General features: G+C 48.6%; 8 protein-coding genes across 8 annotated transcripts; 6 read left to right on the top strand and 2 right to left on the bottom strand.

The window, feature by feature from the left end:
* Window positions 1-1,898: 1,898 nt before the first annotated feature.
* On the top strand, window positions 1,899-2,396 carry CCR75_001760 (uncharacterized protein; the record flags this gene model as incomplete). Its single annotated transcript, XM_067959861.1, has 1 exon — window positions 1,899-2,396. The coding sequence occupies one exon, from the start codon at window positions 1,899-1,901 to the stop codon at window positions 2,394-2,396; it is 498 nt and encodes a 165-aa protein (XP_067821141.1).
* Window positions 2,397-5,204: 2,808 nt separating this feature from the next.
* CCR75_001759 (uncharacterized protein) lies at window positions 5,205-5,510 on the bottom strand (the record flags this gene model as incomplete). Its single annotated transcript, XM_067959860.1, has 2 exons — window positions 5,205-5,448; window positions 5,479-5,510. The coding sequence occupies 2 exons, from the start codon at window positions 5,508-5,510 to the stop codon at window positions 5,205-5,207; spliced, it is 276 nt and encodes a 91-aa protein (XP_067821318.1).
* A 1,993-nt stretch (window positions 5,511-7,503) lies between these two features.
* On the top strand, window positions 7,504-8,106 carry CCR75_001758 (uncharacterized protein; the record flags this gene model as incomplete). The annotated part of the gene is made up of 1 exon (XM_067959859.1): window positions 7,504-8,106. The coding sequence occupies one exon, from the start codon at window positions 7,504-7,506 to the stop codon at window positions 8,104-8,106; it is 603 nt and encodes a 200-aa protein (XP_067821317.1).
* A 75-nt stretch (window positions 8,107-8,181) lies between these two features.
* CCR75_001757 (uncharacterized protein) lies at window positions 8,182-8,706 on the top strand (the record flags this gene model as incomplete). Its single annotated transcript, XM_067959858.1, has 1 exon — window positions 8,182-8,706. One exon carries the CDS (start codon window positions 8,182-8,184, stop codon window positions 8,704-8,706), a length of 525 nt encoding a protein of 174 aa, XP_067821312.1.
* Window positions 8,707-8,772: 66 nt separating this feature from the next.
* On the top strand, window positions 8,773-9,634 carry CCR75_001756 (uncharacterized protein; the record flags this gene model as incomplete). The annotated part of the gene is made up of 2 exons (XM_067959857.1): window positions 8,773-8,973; window positions 9,005-9,634. The coding sequence occupies 2 exons, from the start codon at window positions 8,773-8,775 to the stop codon at window positions 9,632-9,634; spliced, it is 831 nt and encodes a 276-aa protein (XP_067821311.1).
* A 1,285-nt stretch (window positions 9,635-10,919) lies between these two features.
* CCR75_001755 (uncharacterized protein) lies at window positions 10,920-12,302 on the top strand (the record flags this gene model as incomplete). The annotated part of the gene is made up of 1 exon (XM_067959856.1): window positions 10,920-12,302. One exon carries the CDS (start codon window positions 10,920-10,922, stop codon window positions 12,300-12,302), a length of 1,383 nt encoding a protein of 460 aa, XP_067821310.1.
* Window positions 12,303-12,960: 658 nt separating this feature from the next.
* On the bottom strand, window positions 12,961-14,445 carry CCR75_001754 (uncharacterized protein; the record flags this gene model as incomplete). Its single annotated transcript, XM_067959855.1, has 1 exon — window positions 12,961-14,445. The coding sequence occupies one exon, from the start codon at window positions 14,443-14,445 to the stop codon at window positions 12,961-12,963; it is 1,485 nt and encodes a 494-aa protein (XP_067821309.1).
* A 3,959-nt stretch (window positions 14,446-18,404) lies between these two features.
* Window positions 18,405-19,004, top strand: CCR75_001753 (uncharacterized protein; the record flags this gene model as incomplete). The annotated part of the gene is made up of 1 exon (XM_067959854.1): window positions 18,405-19,004. The coding sequence occupies one exon, from the start codon at window positions 18,405-18,407 to the stop codon at window positions 19,002-19,004; it is 600 nt and encodes a 199-aa protein (XP_067821316.1).
* Window positions 19,005-26,103: the final 7,099 nt, after the last annotated feature.

Genomic DNA, 26,103 nt, shown 5'->3' with positions numbered 1-26,103 from the left:
TCATCTTCCGTGCGCAATGCACTACAATAGGCAGTCGACCGAAAAGAGAAAACGATGACTCTTAAAAATTCAAAAAAAGCGAGAGCTTTATTGTCGACCAGAGGTTTATAAATGACAACAGGGGCGAATTTGGGCGCTAATACGTTAGTGGTAAGATACATTGGCCGACTTTGCAATTTCACACGGAGCAAGCACGAAGATTTGCGACAGAGGACTCCGACAACCAGCAAGAAGCGTCACCAGATGTAGCTGGTGAGCGCTACCGACCACCAGACGCAGCAGGACAATGACAGGAGGTACATCTAGTCGAGGCAACAGCGAGCATGAACCTCGCATCATCAGGTGCAAGACCAACCATCTCTGGACATATTGTACGTGGACTACATTAGAAAGACGCCAATACCGCTGCTACGAACATACGAACACCACCAGGGACTCATACGGGCAGCAGAACGGCACCTCACGTAAGACCACAATAGAGGCGGCCATAAGACCAATGGAGTCGAGCAGCAGAAGCTTTCCCGACTTTCAAATTACTAGAGCCCGACTCAGCAATGCTAGATTTGGAGTCGCTAGAGAGGGACGGAGACGTCACGACAATACCACGTTGGCAACAAACATGGTTAAACTCCGATAGGTGGATTTAAAGCCTTCGGAGATTTGCATGGACAACACCCTGCGGAACCTCACGGCATAGGAGGCCCAAGAACTGCTCGCCTATCTTGACCGGACACTGGAATTACCGCACGCTCCGAGCTTCATCAAAGTGACAGTATCGGATACGTGAGGCGCAATTTTAGAAAGCTTCCATATCCAACACGTGAAGCCCGACGAACACTGAGGCTGGGGCTGCCACGGCTTATATCGCGAATGATGCTGTCACCACCTCCCCAGATGGGAGGAGCAAGCAACTGCAAAGCAAGAGTTGGGAAGTGGATATGCTTTAGTTATGCAGAACAAATCACAGAAAGTGAAGCCGACACGCGAGGCCTTTAAGCCACCGAGGATGGGTGTACAACGGCTGCACACGCTTAACTCAAACAAACGAGCGGCAAGGCGGCGACTGGTAGGAGAGCAAAGCACATATTTTAAGCAGCACGGGTAGGAGCTGCAGCCTCAAAAGCCTAGTTTGACCCCAATGAGAGCCGGAAGACACATCTTTCTGGGACTTCCAACTGTAAAGGGATGAAAGTCGCTTTGGTTGCGTGCCTTCGACTTAAAAAGCGATGCGGACATGAAAAAGTTGCAGGAAAAAGCGGCGTTTGCGTATGCGGAGGTAGGACGCACCTCAACAGTCAACATGGGCATGGACACGGAACATCCTTAGAAGAAGGAGTCGGACGATTGGAAGCAACAACGCCCAAGAAACCTTGCCGCACGATCAGTCCTCTGCTGCCACAACAAACCCCTCTGCTGAGCTGGCAAGGGGGATGCTGACATGGGGAAAAGTCACCTAGACGAGAATGAGACAATTTTGGACTATGTGTACTCCTCACAACTATCCCAATCTCTGATTCCGGGTCGGAGTTTCCTTTCTCATTGGTGGCGGAACAAGGCAGTACGCAGGAGGGAGCCGACGAGTTAGCTGACGGCGCCGCTCATGACCGGATGTCGAACACGTGCATCGGGACCAGCATACCGGGCAAGTAAAAGCGGGACCATCCCTGAGCTAGGACGGCTACCCAGTCAAAGAAGAGGGGTGGGATGCTCCAACAATTCCTAATGGTTCTGCAGCCATTTGATGGCGTGCTCACAACTGTTCCCGCCAACGGAAAACGCGCTTACACGGCGTGCTACGCGTCCTCTAGCAATGAGTTCGACAATCTGGCAAACTGCAGCTGACCGCCGCCATCGTTAAAGAGGTGAACTCGCTCAAAAACAGTATTTACTTACTGATGATGAACAATCTGCGCCATAAGGTCGCATGCAGCGCAGTTGACCTGATTTATATAGTGCAAAGACTGTATTCAGACAAGGATGTTCCAGTGAGTGCAGCAGCAGCAACAGCCACGGTCCTTGTGCACTATGGTCAGGAGCGCAAGAGGTCCGTTCAAAACAAAGTCCATCAAGCTTTCTGGGCGGGGGCAGAAGTGTTGCGCGCAATGGCGCAATATCATCGAGAAGCCAAGCACACGCTTAAGGCCTCTGCCAATCTACACGTTATACCTATTATGCTACGAAATAACGAGGGTCGTGTCTATGGATTGCATTACGGTGTACGGTATATCGCTTGGCAAGCGGAAGGGAAAAGTGCGTGGCCCAGGGCCACTTGCTTGGAGAGAGATTGGGCAGAAGAGTTGCTTAAACGGAACAACCAAGCCGCATCAATGCTGGACTCGGTGAATTCGTTCATCAACTCGGAAAACACCAATGCCGTCATTATTGGCGCGGTGTAACGATGGGCGCGGCTTACGTTAGGCCCTAAGTATTAGGTGCGCAATTGTCCTGGCTGGAGATTCAGGCTGGATCGGAGGCAACAGCACTTACTATTCGGAGCGGTGGTGACTTCAAGCCACACGGCTGATGGTTACATGATAGTAGCGACCGGAGGCCGGACAGGTATGTCCAGTACATTGCGATTGGCCAGTGTTGCATACGCGACCGAAGAGGTTTCGCTGAACCTGGGTCAACAACTAGGGCTCCTCCGGAACTTAGTTAATGCCAGCAGCTTTCAGATCGCAACGGTTCACATCGCGGGAGACTGCGGTAGCTTGATTCGACGGCAACTCGGGAGAAAACCACCCAGAGCATCCACATTGGCGTCTAGTTTTGACACGTCAGACGCACTGTGGACACGCCTTACTTTTAAGGAGCTGGATAGTGGTGCCCGACGGGGAAACCTCGCTGTTCGCACGCGCAGCGGAGCGCGGCACTCAACTAGATTGAAGCATTGAAAAGGGCGCTGGAACTAAAGCGGGCCTGACGGAGGCAACAAGGCACACCGTGACTGATACAGCACAGTGACACAATAACTTTAGGAGGGACGGGATACACGGACCTGCACAGAGCCCCGTGTGCCCACAAGGGTCAGCATGTCCAACACCGGACACACTGTTTAGGCAGTAGCGATATTCTGGCGTCACTGTAACGGCTATTATGTGTCAGTAACTATGTTATAAGACATTATTAGCCCTCACATCACAACAAACAAACAATATGTATTGACCATTCAAGGTTATTAAAAATCACGGTTATGCTGACACGCTAGATATCTACGTCTATGCGTCTGTACACGACATTCTATGTCGGGCTCCCCAAGTTTTTTTACCGGCGGACCTCTCATCGAACATTTTCTTCTGCGCCGGCTCAAAGTCTGACATCCAGTGAAGACGACGCTAACGACGACTTGGCTCCAGTTTTGCCCGAGCACTCGTTCTGCTGAGGTCCTCCGAATACAGCAGCCGCGCAGTCGCAAGGACTCTCGGCCATTTCCCTAGCATCAAGTAGACCAGTCTTTGCCTTTCCAGTTTCGGCTCGCAGATAGCGCAACTCGGCGTTCAAATGATTGGGAGCCCAATTGTGTCTATCGGCTCATTATCGCAGACCATCTACCGTGATGCTCCTCCTCCACTGGTCGATGCATCGGGAGCACGACGCTGGATCGTCGATCATATTGTCGGTCACCAAGGTCGCATTTCACAGGTGCAGAATAGTGACTCAGTGCACACGAAGCCTCGAGCGAAAATCATTGCTTTCTTCGTTTGGTGGGATATTCGTTGGCTCAGAATTACCCCGACGTGATGGCGGACTATGAGTCCAATGCGAAGACGAAGAATGTGTCCGATGATGTTGCTTCCATCCACGATCTTGTGAGCCGTGGCGCTCACAAGCTGCTATATCCCAGCGGCGACGATCACATGAGCGACTTCAGAATCTATCACGAAGCTCGGGAACATATGGACAATATGGCCGTTGATCGCGGCGATCTTATGGCGGCAGCGGAGACTGCGTGAACAGATCCGACGATTTAAATTGCAACAGCGTGCTCGCCACGTCCGACCTCGCGTTGTTCCAGGTAGAACGTGAAGGAATGTCCTTCACGTCGACTACCATTCCAGCGTCTGATGATCACACACCAAGATCGTTGCAGCGCGTCGTCAGAGATTGAGTTTTCCGTCGTTTTGCCTGGTATCGCGCGAAGGGTGCCTCAATGAATTCAGATGATTCGGGTTGATCAGCACCACCAAGACTATACAAGATTCATGGTTTCAAATATTCATCCATAAGCCGCGGCTCCTGCTCTTTTCATATTGTCGTCTGACAACCTAAGTTGGGAATCTTGCTGCTTACACGATCAGGGTTCATGCTGCTCAGTGTGGGTAACTGGGCACGGTCGACATGATCCCGTTAAATTTCTCGTTGAGGAGAAAATTATGAGATTGACGCTTACGTGTGGTAAGCGCAACTTGAGGGGGGGGGGTGATGTGGTGGTACAACCTATTACATATGCTGTTTAAGTTTAATTAACAAATACATACTTAGGTATACTTCAGTACCGAGTAGCGGATACTGCGAGTCATTTATTTTCGGCTTACATCTTGGGGTACTAGACCCGTAATATTAGACGATGATAATTCGACTTATATTTGAGTGAGGCGCAAGAGCAAGGGAAGAGCAACGAAGTCGTACTCTACAATGGCAATTTTACAAAAAAGCTCACATTGTGCTAGCGACTAAATTGATTTCGCCGAATAAAGTTGTGAATTGTTTTAGAAAATTAGTGTAACACGGATCAGTTAAACACATTTCTAATGCATAAGTAAGAAATCCCGATCCAAGTATGACAGGATTCGCGATATCTCTTTCGAACAGAACACTCACATACAGCGGACAGGACCCCAGGAATATGTCTTCGGCGGAATTTGCGCGGAACAACGCGGTGGCAAAGCGCAGCTCTCGATGTGTAGCCAGCCCAGCATGGGGTCACTGACACGCGGCGACAGACTATCAGCTAGGGACACTGTACCACCACGCAACAGGTAGGACCGGCATCCGGACGAAACTTGCACGTATCGAGAATGTTTGGGACAGAAGGAGACCCGGGATATTTTTAAGGACGTCCCCGTGCTCAGGCAATCTGGGCCAGGCTCATCAGTCATTGAGGGAGCACACCTCATTTGTCTAAACACCTATTGGATTGGCTCGAGCACTTCGCAAACGATTTCAGCGTGCCACACCATTAACCTCAGGGCACAGCAATGCTGTTAGCCCGATATCCAGACGACATCGATCATTTCGCCTAGGCCTGGAGGACGATATGAGAGGTCACAAGGGCCGTCATCATCATAACGCTCTGGCGTCACCGCGTGGACAGCGTTTGCCATAAATCGAATATCCCGATGCAAGCCAGTGAAGCCTGGGTTTGGGGAAGGATTCAGCTCCAACTGCGGGCGCTCATTAAACGTCTCAATTGCAGGGCTGGCACGGCCGTGCGAGGCGCCCAACTTTCTGCATGTTGCGACATATTAATAGCAGAACCGAGATGCTTTCATAGCAAGGCTGCCAGACATGGCCGATGCCTGGACCCTCCTCTAGCGTTGCTAGTGTGATTAACCACATATGAGACATCTTGCTTTATTCAGTAAAAAGACAACATATATATATATATGTATTATAAATATAGGAAATTGCTTTATTCACACCCTTTCTCCTTGAATTCAAACCTTTTTTATTTTTAATTTGCAGTGCGAGAGAGGTGGGTCACGTGATAGAGGACTAACTATTGCGTAATACGTTGTCGTTATGGATGTAGGAGTTATGATAGTTTCAGTCTTTGAGATGATATACTCATGGGTCATCGTCATATTGACGAAACTATGTACCTCTTTCGCACCGAGCATTGTGAGGGGCCCTCCCCCACTAAGACTCGGGCTGCGCACAAACGAGACTGGCGTCCGAGGATGGCGCAGTCCGTTAATATAAAATGGTGTCTCACCCGTACTGGCGTGGATGGCCGCATGGATTATTGTCAGGGTGAAACAATGGGTAAGACAACATCTCTGAGGTCAACGCCCGGCAGCCATCTGCATACCAGTACTGGCCACTCGCAGCTTACTTATTCTATTACAATAAAACCACCCTCTAACACTACTATCATGTTTTCTTCTCCGCACCATTCACGTCTGCTTTGTCATTACCTGTGAGGTCCTCATCCACACCATCACCACACAATAACATGCTTCCTCCTCAGAAGTTGTTTTTTTCAGCCGGAAGCAGCTTGAGAATACTCTGCAGTCTTTTGCGCGTGGTCAAGGCTACGCTATTTCGATAAAAAGCTTTATTACAGGAAAACGAGTATAACTCAAATGTGACCGAGGTACCGTAAATGAGCAAAAGCTGGGAAATTACGCCAGCGTTAGACCAGCTTTCGCCGGATCGATTGTCCTTTCCTCTTGACTGGAAATACAATTGGAACCTAAACGTGCTGGAGCGTAGTCATAATCACGAGCCGTCACTCCATCCATCATATAATCCTACATACACAATGACAACGTATTACGCTATAATTAGCCCCCTTTCACGTGACCGCACGCACTGCAAATTCAAAATAAAATAAGGTGAGAATTTAAGGAAAAAGGGTGTGAATATAGCAATTAACCGAAACCGTTTTTAGCCAAACAAATGTCATAAATACAGCCCATCACATTTAATATATACATCAACGTCGTAATGTCCGTGCACGATCAGCAACGTTGAAATCTCCGCGCATGACTAGCAACATCAAATTTGTAACGGGGCACTACGACTTGTACTGCTTCAGTACAAGTCCACTTTGCGCTGCTTCAGTTGCGAGTGGTGCCTTACGTTATTTCACGTACAGTGGTACGTGCAGAGGAAGACTTCTCTTTAAGGTAACTAGCTTAAAGAGGTTTAAATGAAAAACTGTATTAATATAATTAAGTATCTCTTCTATCTTGTAAATGCTAACTTAATTATAAACTAATACCAAACATGCAATTGAATTCTTATCTTATCTTATCTGTCTCTCTCTTTTGTTTACATCTACAGCTGAATAGTCTGCGAATAAATAGATATAATGGTCTATACCTATTTATGGATAAGAATTCTGAACATAACTATTTAAAGTAATATCCTCCAAATATTATCTACCTTTTAGATAATATATTAATTAACAATCTTTAAGTGTTAATTTCATGTAACGATACACCCCGTTACAAAATTCTACCGTCAATCACCCGCTTTTTAAACTAACTCCACTATTTTCCGCAGCCGCTACAGCTTACACAAGACCCAGGATGACCTCTAGGATACAGGCAGCGACCGAAATATATACCTATGCCCGGACCCCCTTAGTTCCAACGGCGGCGTCGACGGAGATTCCGAGTTGATATATTTAATGAAATGTGATGGGCTGTCATTATGACATTTGATTGGCTAAAAAGTGGCTGGGGTTGGTATTAGAAATGAGACTATAATTTCACTACAATTTGCCGCATTTGTTTTTGATTGGCTGGAGTCGACTTCCTAACCAACAATCTGATAATGACGCTGACAGGGCTCATGGTAGTGCTGGCAACTGTGACAAGGCAATTGGCTACATCCTCCATTAACGTGCCCGTCGATACAAATTTTGAATTCTCTGGGCTTCACTCGGACTTCTCGCAGCAGCTCTACGTGCTCCAAACAAAGCTTGTCAACGCTTCGCAGCTCTCTGACGTGCACGTGAACGCGCTGCCGCTTGTATTGCAGCAACAACTCAATTCAAATTCGCTGGTCTGGAGCACGTTACCTGGTCTCCTGCAGCGTGCAATCCTTTGGAATGCTGGCTATGTTTTGACGCCCACGCGGACGCTAGCCAAGGTGTATACACGCTGCGGACGCTCCATGGCAGAGCTCGTGGTGCCACCTAAGGCTTTTAAGCGCGCCGAATGCGAATACCACGAATGCGTGCGACCGAACAACACGAGCTTCTATCGTTCTCTTAATTGCAAGGCCTTACGTCTTCTCAGATCGGTCCAATGTGCCGTGAACGCCGCATCCGACACGTCGGCACCGGCGTATGCCGCCATTTGGGGAAATGGTGCCGACCTGGACGCATTGTGTGTACAATACCTCAAATTGGGTCGTATGCAATGCAAATATTAAATTTCCCGACCCATTTGAGTCAATGTATGCGTGACGTTGTACTGTTACTTCAGGCAATGTCCATCTGTCCCGGCCATGGTGATTCCATGTGCGCCATATGACGCGGTGGACCCATCCAAGTTTTGCCCACTCAAAAGTGGCAACGTCGTGCCAATGTGGCTTACGAAATACGCGGCAGTGCATAAACACGACAAACTGTGGTTACTCGTTCCCTTGTGTATTTTTACATTTATTACATTTGGCGGGTTTTCCGTCAATCGGTATAAAATGGCCTTACGAAACGAAGACCAGCGCGAATTTGATTTGTGGCTGCAAGAGAACGAGCATTTGTTCGACAATGGGGCCGTCGAAGCGTTTCTAGTGCCCGAAAGCCACCGAAACGGTTACTCTCCAACGATCAACACGCATCGTGTCGAGCGAATCTCGTCGAGTGGCAATAGCGACGACAACTTGCGTTTAAAAACAATGAAACAAAACGGATCAGACGTGTCGTCAAGTTATGACCACGATGATGAGAATGCAGTGACATGCGCGTGCCTTTGCGCGACTTTCAAGTGCTTCGACCGCTCTCGCGCGGTGCCACAGGCGAAATCTGGCTAGCGCTTTACAACCACACACATGTGGTAGTAAAGCAATTGGTCGCTAAAAAATGTCGTCTTGTCGACAATGACCTGGTTCTTCGCCAAGGTTACGCTCCTGGCACAATTAAAATACCTCCATATAGTGACATTGCAAGCGACCCTTGAACACGTTGTCATGGCGCAGGAATACATGGAAGGAGGCGAGTTGCAACACTTTCTGGCGCAACAAAGATCTACTCTTGCAATAACGGGCTCAAGTGAGTTAACGCCAAAGCGCTTGAACTCGGTCTTTTTGCAATTTGATGCCGGCATTTGAGCTCGCATGGTACTTCCGGGTTACTTCACACTCGACACAAACTTGCGACTTTACGTGGTCCACACATAAATTGGCACTTGCCCAAGCCGTCACTAGCGCACTTGCCTATCTACATGCACTCCTTCCCAAGGTGGTCCACCGCGACGTCAAGTCACGCAACGTCCTCCTCTCGGCGTCCTTGAATGCCAAAAAATTGTGTGACTTTAGCATCAGTCGACGCAACCAAAGTGGCAACAACACGAGCTCAAACGTTATCGCTGCGGCCGGGACGTTGTCGTGGACTGCCCCTGCATTGCTACTCGGCGAAGCGTGCAGAGAAAAGAGCGACATCTACTCGCTTGGAATCCTTTTCTCTGAACTAGATACATGCATTCTTTCATATCATGACCCTATTAATCAGTCGGAGCAACTTACTCGGCACCCGCTGCGCTTAATGCGTCGCATTGTTCACGACGGCCTTCGTCCACAGCTCTCTGCCAACTGTCCATTGCCAAGCACGCACATAAGCGCGGCATGCGTCCCGAACGCACGCCCTAGCGCAGCTGACGTAGGCGCGTGGGTCGCCAGTGCTCGAGACGAACAACTGCTCCATAAACCCTCGAATGTTGTTCAAAGAACACGCGACGGATAGGGAAGCAACTCGTAATGTTTTGCGTCAAGCGCATTGAAACAGCGACACGTTGGGACCGTGGCGCCCGAAACGCTCGTGTCGGTGCTTGAGAGTTACATGCGGAACGAACGATACAACTCTTGAGAGGTTTTATGGAGGTGGGAGGTTGAAGCAAAGTGGTCCATCATTAAACAGATGGTTTCCACTGAAGGGGCAATAGTGGTTTTTTTATTAATAAAAGAATGTTGATAGAGCGTAATCGTACCCCCCTCGGACAAGATTTTCAATGGTGAGAGACTCTCGCACGTATAGCATCGATTTTACGAGAACTGGACCGCGGTGTCGATATGCGCGAAAGGGTGGTGGTAGGCACACGCACGCTGAGTTAGGTTATAGAATGGACCCTCCCCAGCGCCGTTTCATGAGTAAAATCCACCGAGCAAAGAAGCAAGCAACGAGGATGCAAGCGTGACTGGCTGCTGCAACTAGTTGGAATTACCTCACGATACTTAAATGGAATTACCTTTACTCGTTCGATATAACCGGACGGCTGCGTTGGTCGCACTGGAAGTAAGATGCAGAACCGATTTGGGTGGGCGAAACCGAGGTTCGAAAATTAGCACTGCTGATATATATTAAAAAAATGTTCGCCGCGCGTTCCGAGAGGGATATTCCACCCGTTACACAGTACACGACGAATCGGCAACGACGAATCATGTGGTGCGTCTCCTCTACCCTTCACATAAATTTCATCAAAGGCACATCGAATTCAGGCCCCGAAAGGTACATGCCACCTGGCCTCGCACAGCCAGGCCCTCCACCCTACGCTTGATGTGGTTTCTTAAAACGCGTCTGGTCAACGCGAATATCCCCGCTTTTTAACGACCCGTCCATTGTCGCGCATGACGCGGCAAGCCGCGTCTCGCCAGAGACTCCTGATCATTTTCAAAGCAAGACAACATTTACAAGACCTTCCTTACAAAAAGCTACAAAAAAAGTACATTGATGTACTGTAACCCGCGTGCCGACCTTTTCAAGAGTAAAGCGCTGCTGTCGCACGGATAAGATGGTCCCAAAGTATCTTGACGCCCCGTCTCCCGTCCCTGGGACGCGATCCAACGGGTCGCACGCACGCGCGCTGATTGGGCCGCTTCGCCTTTTTCACCGTATGACAAGCAGGCAGACAATGCGGCCGCCTCCCAGCATACATTCCGCTTGGCCGTCTCCGCCTCATTCGTGGATTTCCATTCGAGGAGCCACTCGTTGAGGTTTTTTCAAAAAAAAAATCTTACGAGACGCGCGCTTCATGCCGTCCGCCAAAACTGCTCGTCCGACCGCAGACGCGGCCGGGACGCGATCAACAAAGCGTGTGCGCGTGTCGCACTTGAGCCGTCGCAATGAAAAAGACGCAAGTGGGTCTATAAGCGACGACGATGAAGTGTCCACGACTGTCACCTCTGCGTGCAAAGTCCCCAAGTTTTTACGCTCGTTGTATGCGATCTTACAGACGGAGGACCCTCACATCATTTCGTGGGTGCAAAACAAGGATTTAAAGCCTAATAGCGTGACGGCCTTTCATATTCTCGAGATGAAGCACTTTGAACGCGAAATTTTACCGAAATATTTCAAGCATCAAAAGTTTGCGAGTTTTCAGCGGCAACTGAACAATTTTGGCTTTCGAAAATGGACTAAAACCCAGTCAAGTGGCGTTTGCACATTTAGCCACAATTGCTTTCCACCCGACCTTTCGACCGCCAATCAATCCCGAATGCCCATCCGGGAACAATGGCGTCAGAAGAGCACCCAAGTGCTTCCAGCCCCATCTTCTTTGGAAAGTGACATGTCATTAAAACGAAACATGCTTGGAAAAACCTCGGCACCCCGTAAACGGCCTGCGGTTGTTCGTGTCCCAGCGTACTGCGTCCCGGATGCGTCGTTATTAGCCGACATGTATCACAGTCCGAACGCGAATGCCAGTCCCGAGAACAATGGCTTTCGTCCGAATCGCAGCCACCAGCCTCCAGCAAAGAAACTCGCCCGCCCAAACCTGGCTATGAAACCCGATGTACCAGAACCGTACCATGGATTGGAAGCGTTTTGTGATGAGTCATTCAAGCAATTTTTGTTGCCACCCCTGCAGCCACATCATTTAGTGGCCACAACCTCTCGAAACGCCATTCGTCCCCCATCATTTTCGCGCCCCAGTGAATCTGGCTCGTCTGGTCTTAATGGGTTCCGATTCTCAGGTGCTCATCCCAGCAGCTGTCACCCTCTCGCTTTTTCGGCTGATTTGACCTATAACAGCACTGGGCCCAAGCCATATGAGATCAAAAATAGTGACGTGTCACTGACTGCGTACCCCTCCGTTGTGAGTAACGTAACTATGGGCAATGCTATGGCGGATGCGGCAGCCCTACATGGCGCGTTCTTAGAGCCGTGGATTTGGGACGCGCAAGTTTCTTCGTCAAATTTTGAAGTGGAATCATTTTCGCTCGAGTATGACAATAAAAGTGAGTTTGATGGGAAGGACGAGCTGAATTGGCAGGAAGGGACCAGCAACAACGCTTTTTTAGGGGCTCACGCTATGAGTTGTAGCATACCTAGTAAAGAAGTGTGTCAGCGTCAGGAATGCGACGTTTCCTCCAGCGTCGAAGACTTTGGCTTAGACAATCTGCTCTTTGTTGAGTAAATGGACATGAAGCTTCATGGAAAGGATAGGATTCGAAGCAACCCAACGTGCCTTGAGGGGTGCGTACCCACATTCAAAACGAAGACCTTATGCATTGTGAAAGTTTGTATGTATTGGCGGTAATTTGTGATTGTAATTCGTTAGTGATATTGCAATATCAGCTAGAATTGAAGCTTGTTTATAAGCTAGAGCTTTAACTTAATCTGATATTGAATGGGTTGTAAGGTCTGTTAAGAAAAAAACGGTGCCAATTTTGTCGAAAGGATTTTGTTAATGCGGAGGATTTGACTAATTAAATAAATTACAATATCACAGCATGCAACTGGTCTTGACGATCTGCTGCATACATGATTCAAGCATAATATTGTTGCTCAACAGAGATTGAGCCAGAGGATTGAAAAGCAGTAAATTGCAATCCAACGTGCAGTCTTCGAGCATCAAAAGATGACGCAGCCTTTTAAGCGTTGCGGCGGTGCTGTGATCCTACAGCTATAAAGAGAAATATTAATCCATCGCCAGCCAGATGGTCACAAAAAATTTAAAAGGAAAATTTAAACGATTTAAAAATTAAAAGCGTAACTATTTATATTTTGATACTAATTGAATGCATGTAAGAATGAGAACGGGCAAACTGAACATGCACACACGAATGGCTCATCTATAGCTTGCGCGATCGCATCTTAGCCTTGCAAGCGGTGTTAAGGTTAGCGTTTCCCGAGCTTGAGGCGTTGGTAAAACTTATGGCTGTCGTCGAGGCAGTCGGTTGCAAATTCGTGACAGTTGATGGTGCATCTGTGGCGTTTGGTGTCAATATTGGCGTAAGAGGCGTTGTCGTTGGTTGTGAATTCGTGGCATTTGATGGTGCATCTGTGGCGTTTGGTTTCACAATCGGCAAAGGTGGCGTTGTCAGCGAGGTAGCCGGTTTCGAATCGGTGGCGTTTGATGGTACATCTGTAGCGTTTGGTGTCAAAATTGGTAAAGGAGGCGTTGTCGTCGTATTGTCAGGCGAATCAATGTCTACCGGTGCAACTGTGCCAACATACTGAGCAAAATCCGAATTCTGGCCGATCGAGGTTTGATTCAAGTCACTGCCAACGACCTCGGCGCCAGCTTGACTGCTCGATTGGTTTGCATTGTCCGTGCTGTTGCCAGCCATGCTCTGCTCGCTGGCAAAGTAGCCTTGATCCCAGAGTGCTTTAAAGCCTTCTTCGTAAAAAGCGCCAGCTTGGACACCAGTCAGCGATGCCGTCGAGTACATCGTGTTGGTACAAATACCATCACTCTCCCCAGGCGGTTTCACCCACATAAAGTAGTCGATATTCGAGATGCCAGTCTCGGACGTAGGAGGCTTTCCAATACCAGCAGTCTTGACATTGCACCAATCACTGGTTGGGGAGCCATTGTAGTTTCGACTCGTATCAATAATACACGTCATTGTGCTCGACCCCATGGCCGCTTGAAAGTTGTTACAGTATGTAATGCATTCGTCATTGGACCTATAATTCGACGTGTTGATTGCAATACCTTTAAGAGAGCCAGAAGCACCCAATTCCTTGATGATTGCAGCCACTTCTGCTGCTTTTGTCGGGTCGGCTAAGAACCAATAGCCCACGTCCACATATAGTTCCGCGTTTGGGTTCGCAGACAGAGTTGCAATAGCGATCTTGAGGTTATCGAGGTACCCAGACGATTGACCACAGCCGTTTTCGGCGAGGAGGCCCACGGCATCGGGCTCAATGATATAGAGAACCTTACGGTCCTTCACGGCAGTAGACAATGTCGAAAGGAACGATTCGTAATCAGTAGTGCTTTGCACGGACCCGGAAGTTGAGAGTCCCGCGTTGCAATCTTTATTAGGAATACCGTAGACGGCAATTGTCATACGAGAGTCCTCGGAACAATCTGTCGTGATGCTAGAGAGCATGGCACTGCGATCCGCTTCAGACGTTCGATCCGTGTACCACGCAACGATCGCGTATTGCTCTATTGTCGTCAGTGCACTAGCAAGGTGCGGGTGTGTCGTCTTGGCCATGGTATATGAAGATGGTGTGATGGAGCACAGGTCTTCTGCGGAGCTAGCAAATTGCAAGCAAGACCACGCCAGAGCAATCATTGCAAGTGGAGTACGAGAGACCTTGACCATGTTAACAAGATAGAGACAATGTGTCTGCTGGAAAGGTAGTTGACAAGTGGCTCTGTTGAGAAAGGCAAGTTGTAGAATGAATAAAGACAGCTTATACGAAGAAGAGATTGACAAGGCGGTGTCGAGGCGATGAAAGAGCAGTAGGATGCCGATATTCTTCCGACGTGACCTTTGAATTTATTTTCTTCACCGACGTCATGTGCCACATTCACTGCGGTTGACGTCTGATTTTAGCCGGAAAAACGAAATCTTCTTGACTCAGGTCGCAAGCGTGGCTTCTTGGAAATCAGATGGCGCTGGGGTGCCGCGAACACTCTGGCGACAAGATCGAACATTATGAACGCTAGAGCTGTCCACATATCTGGCTTCTTTCGCATTTACCATAGCAATGGCGTTCTAAGTTTCTGGGTTCAGTTATTTTAAGAAAAAAACATCACAAATGAGTGTTTTTGTAACTGGAGATTGCCCAAATATATTTGTTTAATAATATCACTGCGGAAAGCTTAAAATTAGACACAATTTACATACGAAGATGTGCCGGATCAAAAAAGCATTCTGGTTCTGGCTCGGGTATTGCAAGTTCTTAGGCTTAGGTGGCAGTTAATTGTCTTCATCGCACTCGACGTGCCACATAATCTTACGGAGGCCGTTCCACTGTGAGTGTATGGTTTTCATGCGGTACATGCAGATCTTTTGCTGCTGCCATTACCTTTAAGAGCCAGCAACAATTCGACCGCTTTAACGCCAGCTCTGAAGCAAGTCCTATTAAAACGCGCCGAATCTTGTCGGACGCTAAGACGAGAAAAACGTTGAGTACTTAAACGTCAAACCGTTTTAAAAAACCAGCGAAACAAATAAGACCATGAGTCCATCTCGGGATTATTTCCATTTACACTTATACGACCAACTCAAAGTGACGCTGCACGTTTTAAAATAGATTTTCAGCACAAGTTTACACTGAATTGTTCAATGGTCACGATACCATCTGCACAACATCACCTCCCATCATTATTAGCTGACGAATGAATTTTGTTGCTGGTAGCCAGCCAGAAGCGAGAGCTGATTGCCAGCGATCTCATTAAGGTGTAGCATCTCTCTCCCTGCAGAGTATGACGGGATATAATGCTCAACTTATCAGTCAATTTGTCAACTTAAATACTCTCACTTGAGCTTTTCGCTAATATACTTCTTGGCTTTGTAATATTGCACAGAGCGACTGCGTAGAATTGACTCGCTGTAGCGTGTTCAGATAATTATCGGTCTAGCCTATTACTAGGAAGCCGCTGGATGAACTAACTCGAAATAATCGAAGCTCTTTTCGAAATTCGGGTTCACCCCACCCCAAAATTGTGCTTATTTGAATAAGCAATTTTAGCTAGCCAATTTGCTAAATTTGTGCTGATTAGACGCCCTTATTTTAATCGATACCTCCTAGACTTCAGCACATTTACTTACACCTCCATCCTTAAAAAGGCATGAGACGCTTTAGATTAGTGAGCAGAATTTTATTTAGACTTTATATGTGAAAATATCTTACGTAATTATGCCTAAAATAGACCGGCTGACAATAATAACGTAAATTATTAGCGTAACTCTCATAGACGCCAAGGCTCTCAAAAGCCTTGGGCTACTGCCCTTCCTTTGCGACGATATCTTTTCATGAAGATAAATTCAAGTCGTTTAAGGTTTCTTACCCTTGGACGACAATTCTCCGGAATCGCAAGCCCTCACGGACTTCACGCTATAGCAGCGCCTCGGCTTGATGCTTCAGCAGAAGGACCTTGTCCATTATAAAGATGCTAACTAATGTAATGTACTTATCACTTGGCGATTAGTTCTTTAATAGCAATTACAGTCGTGGCTTGGCAACACACACAGCTTACCTTAAGAATGAGTTTCACACTTGCTTGCCTTTGACGCTAGATACGGAGCCGCAAAGTTGGCGCTTAATTGCGAGCTTCGTGTGGAAGCGAAGAGGGCTCCACCAGTGTATGTAAGTGTCTTGGGCGGCAACGGAGCGCAGGCATGGGAGCTCCTGCGATTTAACTTGGTCATTCGCGCGAGATTGCGCCGGCGAAAGAGAGCTAATCTGAGTGTAGACCTCGAGACGTGGCTGATTTTACAAAAATGTGCTGATTTGTGTGAGTCTTTTAACGACCTATTTTGAAATCAGCAATCAATCTAGACAAATTTATTGTAGGTTTGCATTGCAATTTGAAGTATTTCTTTGTTTTCAACGATTGCACCAGTGTAGCCATGCCAACACGACTCCCTAAAATTCTTAAAATGGGCACCCAAAGTCTTCATCAAGCTTCCACGATGATCAAAGTACTCTTTTTTTCAGGCGAAATGGTGTCTGATATTATCAACATCCTCTGCCCTCCATTGGCCAAAAAGAGCGACATACCAAAAAGCGGCATGCCCATTAAATTCAGCTGTAGACCTTGGCATCGCTTCAAAACACGGTCGGCGTCATGACTTTATCACTCGTCTTGCGGCTGTCGTTGGAATCGCAAAGCGCTTGCAATCACTTGTCGTACTTCAGGAGTTAGTTGCACAGCTGTGTACGACTTTTGAAAAGCACAAAGATCCACGACTTTGCACTGCGTCATCGCAAATTCTTGAACATTTTCTGGAATGAGCAAATAATTCCAGGTCCCGCGCTTACGTAGACCATCACTCCATTGATCATCATTTTATTCCTCTTACGTCAATGACGAGGGAATAGGACCACTCAAATGCTGATACCGTTTTGTATATTAATACATTGTAAATATACGCAACTAAATAAATGCAAAGCTCTAGTGATGCTTGCGTGCTACTCTTCCATGCCTTTGTGAAAAGCCATCATCTGCTAGATAAGTTCCCGGTAAGATAAACTTACTGAATGGATATTAATTCGTCAATAAACAACAATATTCTTTGTTGAGTTAAAAAGTTGAAAAATACTTGTTCTAATAAAAACAAGAAATACGGTTTGTTATTGAATGTATCACCAATCCAAGCAATGGAGTTAAAAGCTGCTGCAAAGAATTGCTCATAGTCAAACGCCAGCAAGTTGTTTACCGGAATAGAGTGTTCCTCACTTTTCTTTCATATCGATCCTTCTGTGATTTGGAAAAGAATAAACCTCCTAAACGGACTTCATGTGCCTGAATTCTAATTAATCACCTGGATGACGAAATATATTAAAAGACAGGCGTAACCGCATGTCGTGCCGAAACGCCTCTTGTATTGCCAATATTGGGGCGCTAAAAATCTTTCGAGGCAATGCCTCTCTCTATTTGTTGTTAGCTTCGGTGGGGCCGATTAAAGAAGTAAGAACTTTCGCCTGTCATCAAGAAGAAAGTCCCTGTGATAAAAGAAAGCAATAAAAAGTAAACCCTCCTAACAAGGAGCAAGAATTCTTGTAACCATCGTGTAAGACACACCACGGGACATGAGCCTGCAAAGCTCGTGATGGGAACTTCAGAGCCGTGAGACGCTGCCCCCAGCATAAGATAAACACCTGGTGCCCGCCCATCTCTTTCTATTACGCAAAGGAACGGAAGAGTGCCACAAAATTTCCACTGCCACCAGTGCCTACGCCAGCGACGGCAATTGCTAAAGTGTGCTAGGCCAAGCAGCAGTTTTGAGGCGTTGTAATGACCTCGCAACCCATATGCCTGTGCGGATCTTACGCACGTAACCTCTTATGGCTCATAGACCTTACCTAGTTGCTTTTTCTACGTCCGTAAGTAGTTTCTATTCAAGCCAGAGCGTCATTTTCGACGGGCGACCGTCGTGGCGTTGAGTCTTTTCGTGACGGACAGAAAACCTTCGACCACGACGAAATATTCGAAATGTGGGGTTAATGCCTCGACTCGGGACATGTGCCCACTTTTACCAAGCCCGTCCTTGCAAATTATACCGAAAAACGCCTTCACGGCGCAGACTTTAAAAAGACCTCGACAGCAACGATGTTTCGTAAATTGGCGGTCTGCACGGCCGTACTCGGCGCCGTACTTTCCAACGAAGCGTTGGCCATGCGGCAAGGAGGGCCCTCCATGGTGTCTCCGGGTGGCAACAACCAAGACGAAAATTCCTTTCGTCCCACGCCACTAGCAACCACGCCGACGGCGTCGAATCCGACGCCGGACAACCATTTTAAAGACTGTAATCCTAACTTTCCCAAGGACATCGGCGAGACCGATGCCCCTATTCCGGCGGTGACTTTGCCCGAAACGACTTCAGCACCGCCGCCACCACCGCCAGTCACGCCCACTATGGCACCTTCGGTGATTCAAACAGACGCTTTGGCTACCAAAAATGACGGAATTGCCGACGAGTCAAGTGCCCATCAAGCCAATACTCAGTCAGGCACGGCAAGCACGAGCCATACCGGTAGCTTTGTGGGCGTGGGCGTGGTGGGTCTCATTGCGGCGGTGGCAATGGTCGGCACGGTGGCCTCACGCATGAAAAAGGCCCGGGAGGCCGACGCCGCGTTGGCGACTCCGGGCGACAGCAACATTCACATTGAGATCCGGCGCACGCCTACAGGCGGCAGCACTATTCTGTAAGGCCCCTGTTTTCATCTGGTCTTTTAGCTAGGTCCTTTTCATCGTAGCTTTTCTCTAATACAAGTAATAAGTTTTGAACGCCCGACACAGTATTAACGCCGCATGAGCTCGTTTAAAATGCTTGATAAGGACTTTTTTTTTTAATTAAAGGAAAAGAAGACAAATGTTTTTCGATTGTGAAAATTATCAAAGACTTACTGTGCCTTTTGATTTGTTGGCAAAAGAAGATGTCAAGGAGCATATGTGGTTGTTGCCGGCTTGGCTTGCGCAAGACAAAAGCAACTGTGCAGTACGCATGAAAAGGCGTTTGGAAGCAGTAGCTCGGCAGTGGAATTGCGGTCAGATTCTACAATTGGCAACTTAATAAAGCGCAGGCTATGAGGCTTCAGAGTCTACTTAGTAACATTTGGTCTTGAATTTATCGGGCAGTCATGCCGCCTGCGCTTGGTTGGACAAACGAGGCGTGGACGGACTACAAGAGATAAACTTGGTGCATATTACACCCAATGCTCTGTTATCAATAGCTTTAACCTGTAACCACCTAAGAACATTTTCCTAAGAGTGGTTGACTAGTTTAGGGCACGAGACAAGAATTTAAGTGCACATAGAAAATTCTGTCGATAAAGCAAAAAATATTCAATGATTAGTGAACATGTTACGTCGGAGTTGACAGAATCCGATGAAGAAATATTTATTTTGCACTAAACCATATGGTTGGCGTTGCACATGAAAAAGCCTCACGATGCAGATCGCAAAATATCCTATACAGTGCTGAAGGTAAAACACGAGTTCTTCCCTGACAGCTGGTAATATTGATCCTAAAATCATGAGTGAAAGGTGTATATGTCATCGCAATATAGTTTAACGCAACGTACAATTGTTTGCGATGAGTACCATTAAATTTTCTATCGGATGGTACTAAATGCACCATCTGTCGACGAAACGCAAAATGGGACCAAAGCAAAATAAGATATCTGCGACTCAAGAATTTTTAAACTTATTTGTAAATTTCATAAAAGTAGTCAATAGTAAGAAGAAGGTCACTATTATTTTATTGGAAGACAGATATGTAATACTATAATTTAACGATAAATTTAAGCATTTGGTGACTTTAATATGAATTCAAGTTGTATTGCTTTAGAGCCCCTCACGTAAGATCCAGATAATTTAAGGGAACCGCTATAGCCACACACCATTGCCATACCTGTAATGGGCCGCCCCGTTACATAAGTAGTTTCGGTTAAGTTTACATGTTACTTAAGTAGGGTGCCACTTTCGAGGTAGCAAAAGTAGCACGTCGTATTTTAGCTGGTTTAATGGGCTCAGTCCCATTATTAGCCAGTAAGATATAGGCACGTAGATTGAGTGGTTCCCATGAGTCCAAGGAAACCATTCGTACTTAGGATGATTAAAAGACAAAATATAAAACAGAGTTAAAAATACTAAGCACCTAAGACTTGGGCTTTGAGGCTTCCTCAAAGCGTTAGAAATAGTGTAAGCTAAGTACGGGTTGTTCTAGCCCCGTTACACCTGGTAGCACTTAGTAGTCCTTCCCATGCCCGAGTTTATGATGAGCGATTCGTATTACTTTGACGCTCCAGATGTAAGTCTGGAGCACGCGACTTTTCCCCATCTCACTGGTGTTGAGTGGGATGCCCTAAATCGCCTCGCGGCGATATCGGGAGAAGCATTCGTTGTGTCGCTGATGAAATCAGCGACCCCTGATGGACAGCGTCTCGCCATACACGACTTCATAGCTCGCAAGCTCGCCGAATCCAATCGGCGAGGTTTAACTCCCTCGCGGACTTCACGGAACGACGCCGTGAAGATGGAGACCTCCGTCTACTCTGGCGAAGGCAAATAACACTTGTCGCTGTCGCGTTGGTTCCGAGAGGTTGACATCGCTACCGCCTCGAGGCTTCTCGAGGCTCCTAAAGCGAAAATCAACTTCCTCCTTTACCGGCTCACTGGGAAAGCCAAGGAGTGGGCTGTGGGTAAACTCGATGTGGACGAGTATGCGTTCCCCACTCTAGAAGCCATCCATAGTGATCTTCGACTCGCCTTCGAGCCGCCACAAGAAGAGAAGTTGGTGCGTTCAAGGTTCCTGTCCTTGAGACAAATTAAAATGTCCATGCTTGACTACGTACAGATGGCTCGACATCTGGCGTCGTGCATTGTCACGCATCCCATGGACATGTACACACAAGTGAACGTGTTTGTCGATGGCATACGTGAAGGGCAGACTCGCCTATCGCTGGAACGCGCGGAGCCTGCCGCGTTGGAGGAGGCTTTCGCTATCGCCCTCCGTGAGGACTTCAGAGTCACCAAGGCCTACACCAAGCCTTCAGTTGTTACCGCTGTCAGATCAGCGGGCCCGGAACCTATAGAGATTGATGCAATAGAGTCGTCGGATGACCGACGACGTGTTACGTCCTACAAGGGCGACGTCCGTAGCGGACGTCAGATGATCTGCTTTTGATGTCGAAAGCCGGGACATCGCCCGGCTGAATGCCGCGCGCCTGCACCGATGTCGGTGCATGCGACGGACACCCATCATGAGGGAGGTACTCCGCCCACTCGTCCAAAAAACGGACGAGACCAGTAGGTGCAGGGCGCCCTACTGGTTTGAAGGGAGGTCCGGGTCCACCGGTGGCAGCCCGACCTTCCAGCCCATCTGTGCTGCGTGCACGGTCAAATGCCACCACTGCGAGTGGTGATTCACGTCTGATTATTGTTAATTACATGTCGCTGGTATCCGGCGACCTCTACGAGCGTCTACGAGCGCTCCTGGATTCAGGAGCGACAAACAATTTCTTCCGTGAATCTTGCGTGTCAATGCTGCCACCCAGCATCCAGGTCCACGAGGGACCTGGCCAAGTTGTTGTCAAGCTCGCTGACGGGAACCACGCCGCGTATCGCGGCGCGAAGTGTCGTTGCCGTACACTTTTGACTGCTTTCGCAGTAACGACAATTTCTTGTGATTGAGATGAATTATGCGTTCGATTGCATCCTGGGCATGCCATGGTTGGCACGCTATAAATTTCAGATCGACTGGTTAACCAGATCAGTGAAACATCGAAGGAAGTTCGACGTCAGCGAAGTGTTTACCCATCTGTTGGTGTCTCCAAGTGATTGGCCGAGCGTTACAGTAGTGGATCGTACATCCACGACACCGGCGGGGTACAGAGTGAGCGTCTCTGTACCGCTTATTCCGTGCTCCTACGCACGAGTGACGAGGTCTCCTCGCTTTGCAGCGAGGAGTCCAACGTGGACGTGCGGTGGCTCCCGCGTAATGACGACGCGGACGAGCAGTGAATCCCGCGCGAAGACGACGCGGTCGAACAGAGGTTCCTGCATGAGAGAGTAGTGGTCGAACAGGTGTTCCCACCTGCACCCATTGTGGTCGAGCAGAGGCTCCCACAAGGGCAAGATGTGGCCGAGCAGGGGCTCGCCACCGAGTGTGACGTGGATGGACAAGAGTCCCCTCGTGCGAACATGATGGTCGAACAGAGGTTCCCACATGAGCAAGACGTGGTCGAGCAGGGGCTCCCACACGAGTTTGTGGCGGTCGAGCAGGCGCTCCCGCATCATGCGTCGACGGACGAGTATGGGCTACTCCCGTCGCGCAATTTCGACGTCCTGGATGAGGACATCCAGCGTCTAGAGGGGGGTGCAGATTTAACACCTGACTGCGGTTCGCCAGCTTCGAGCATAGCCTCAAAGCACGATGGGGACGCAAGCTACGAGAACTCAGCGTTGGAATGTGTCCACGCTATTGTGTACATGGACGGGAGTCCACAAAGGCGCCAGTACATTGAGGTCACGAGTCCCCCTCGCGACGCGTCGTCGATTACGAGCCTTCCAGGACTATTCTGGAAGCATTTTCTACGCAACCTCAAGGGAGGCACAGTGGAACAAGTATGTCTGGTCACCAAGGAGGTGACCTATGATCCGAATGAGGAGCGAATGACGCGCCCTCGAAGCGCTGAACAAAAGTCAGCGCGCGAAGAAAGATTTGCGTCGCAATCTTGGGAGGCTCTGCGCGAGTCTGGTAACCCGTCTATGACATTGCTCGAGAGTACGCAGACATTTTCCCGGAGAAGATTCCGGCTGAACTTCCTGCTGATCGTGGTGTTCGGCACGAGATTGATCTCGTGCCAGGATCGAAATATCGTGTGACACGCCAGTGGCCGTTGCCTCGAGACCAAGTCGAGGCTATTGATGCATTCTTCGAAGGTCGTCGCAAGGCCGGTCATGGGCGTGAGAGTGTCTCACCCCAATCGAGTTGAACCTTCTGCGTGAACAAGGCTACGGGAGGCTGGCGTATAGTGCATGCGTTTAACAAGCTAAACGATGCCACTATTCCTGCCCAAAAGCTTATCCCAGGAAAGACATGGTTCTTAACTCCATGTCAGGTAGCGTCATCTTCAGCGCCATCTATCTGACCGATGGCTTCTACCAGATCTTGATGCGACAGAGTGACATACCACTCACTGCGGTGAGTACCCCGAGAGGTATGCTATGGGAGTGGCTGGTGATGCCACAAAGATTAAAGAACGCACCAGCCACTTTCAATCGCATGGTATCTCAAGTGTTGAGACCGCTTCGAGACTTTGCTCCTAGCTACTTCGATGACATTTTTGTCCACAGTCGCGCTGAGGGCAACCTCAGTGCTGTCCAAGTTCACCTTCAACACCTGAAGCAGGTGTTTCAAGTCATGCGGGATAACAAGTTATATGCAAACTTGAAGAAGTGTGTATTCTGTGCACCGGAGATTTCGGTGCTGGGTTGTTACGTGAGTAAATCGGGAGTTCGAGCCGATCCAGAGAAGGTGTCGTCAATCTGCTCTTGGCCCACACCCAAGAACCCTACGGAGTTGCGTTAATGCCTCGGTCTAGCTAATTACTTGCAAAAGTACACAAAAGATTACGCCGGTTCTATACAGCCTCTATCGTCACTTCTGAAGAAAGACGCCACGTGGTCGTGGCGTCCCGAGCATCAAGCTGCCTTTGACGCAGTGAAGAAGAGCCTGGCGTCAGCGCCAGTGTTAATACTCCCTGACGACACCAAGCTGTTTCACGTGGTGTGTGATTCAAGTGACTTTGCAATTGGTTGCGCCCTCATGCAGTTTGATCATGAGGGCCGTGAAAAAGTCGTGAGTTACCAATCACGACAGATGAAGCCAGCGGGGAAGAACTATCCGGTCCACGATAATATGCTATTAGCTATGCGCTACGCACTCATCAAGTTTCGTGTCCACCTACTAGGCGAACGCCGTTCGCTCGTATACTGATCATGCATTGCTGCGTACTGCGATGAAGAGCCCACACCTGTCACAGCGGATGGAACGGTGGCTCTCTTTCTTCTCCGACTACAACTTCGTCGAGCACTACAAGCCAGGCAAGACTAACATTCTTGCTGACGCACTGTCACGACGTCCAGATTATGATCCTCGTATGGTACGGAGTCGTCAGGCAACTGACGACGACGATGAAGACGATCGATGTGCGACGTGTGTGTCGTTGAATCTAACTCGGGTCACTCCCAAGTTATGCCTTTTCGATGAAATCGTCGCGGTTTACGCGAACGATCCGGATTACGCGGACATTATTGCCTATCTGCGCGCTTCCAGTGATGCTGCACCGGGAGCTCTTTCGCGGACGAAGCGTGAACACATTAAACGATACAGTATGGACGGTGATTTGCTGTTTTACAGCATCGATAAAATCGATGCATCTCAAACGGAGATTGCGAATGACTTGGATTTGCGTGCTCGTATCATCCGCGAGTACCATTATGTCCCAATTAGCGGTCATCTGGGCCGCGGAAAGACATTCGCGTCTGTCTCACTTGACTTCTTCTGGCCCCACATGTACAAATGGGATCGAAACTGGATTCGCACCTGCGAAATATGTCAGCGTGTGAAGCCATCTCCATCGTCGCAGGCACCCCTGCGACCTCTGCGATTGCATCTGGGGCTTGGCGCTCGGTTTCAATGGACTTTATCTTCGGGCTTGCACCCGATGGCCAAGACCGAACGGGTATTCTGGTCTCTGTGGACAGATTTAGCAAAATGACACATCTGGTGCGTGTTCATGCAACGATCACCGCGGCTGAGACCGCGGTGGACTTCGTTGACAATGTGTTTCGCCATCACGGTCTACCAGACAACATAGTCTCGGACCGTGATCCTCGTTTCACATCGGCGTTTTGGACGTCATTGTTCGAGTTGCTTGGCACGAAGCTGCAGATGTCGACAGCAGCTCATCCGGAAACGGATGGGCAAACAGAGAGGGTTCACCGGGTCCTCGAAGATGTTTATCGAAGTTACGCTACTTCCTTTACGAGTTGGAGTGCATTTTTGCCACTCGCGGAGTTTGCACTCAACAACGCGGTTCACGCGTCAACGGGGTTGACGCAATTTTTTGCAAATTCCGCCAGTCATCCTCGTGTACCTACTCTTCTTGCCGTGGGTCAACCCACAGCTTTTCGTGGCTCCACTCTGGCGGGGGGTGATAGTGGTAAACAACGGTCGAGTGCAGCTCACGGTATTCTGAGCGCGAATGTTGTCACCCAATCCAAGGTGAAGTCCTCTGTTTTGACGCCACGTGACGTGGCGTCCCCGCTAGCTCAATGGGCTGCACAGACGCTGATTGACCTTTCTTCGGGTATGCGAAGACCTCAAGCCAACTACGCGCCGATTGAATCGGCGCAACTAATTAATGACATGGCTGTGTCAGAGTTTATACTCCAACGTCAAGCCATCACGAGGTTTGTACGCGATACTCTTCGATCTGCAGTGGATAGACAGAAAGCGAATGCAGACAAACGTGGCAGAAAGAACATGAGTACCTTCAAGAAGGGTGATCGTGTATTGTTATCTACTGAAGGCCTACGAGATTCTGCAGTAACCAATCTCGGCGCGAGCAAACTCGCGCCACGTTTCATCGGCCCATTCACGATACTCAAGGCAATCGGCGACGCATACACGCTGGACATCCCTTCGTCACTGCGACTTCACCCGACGTTTTACGTCGGGCGGCTCAAGGAGTATCGTCCAGCTACGCTTCACGGGTTGGCTCCGTCCTCGGAGTCAAAG

Source organism: Bremia lactucae, linkage group LG5 (genome assembly GCF_004359215.1).
Source record: "Bremia lactucae strain SF5 linkage group LG5, whole genome shotgun sequence".
In the NCBI taxonomy this organism is placed as follows: domain Eukaryota; phylum Oomycota; class Peronosporomycetes; order Peronosporales; family Peronosporaceae; genus Bremia; species Bremia lactucae.
Note: the sequence above shows the minus strand (reverse complement) of the source record. Positions and strands in the feature narration are given on the sequence as shown.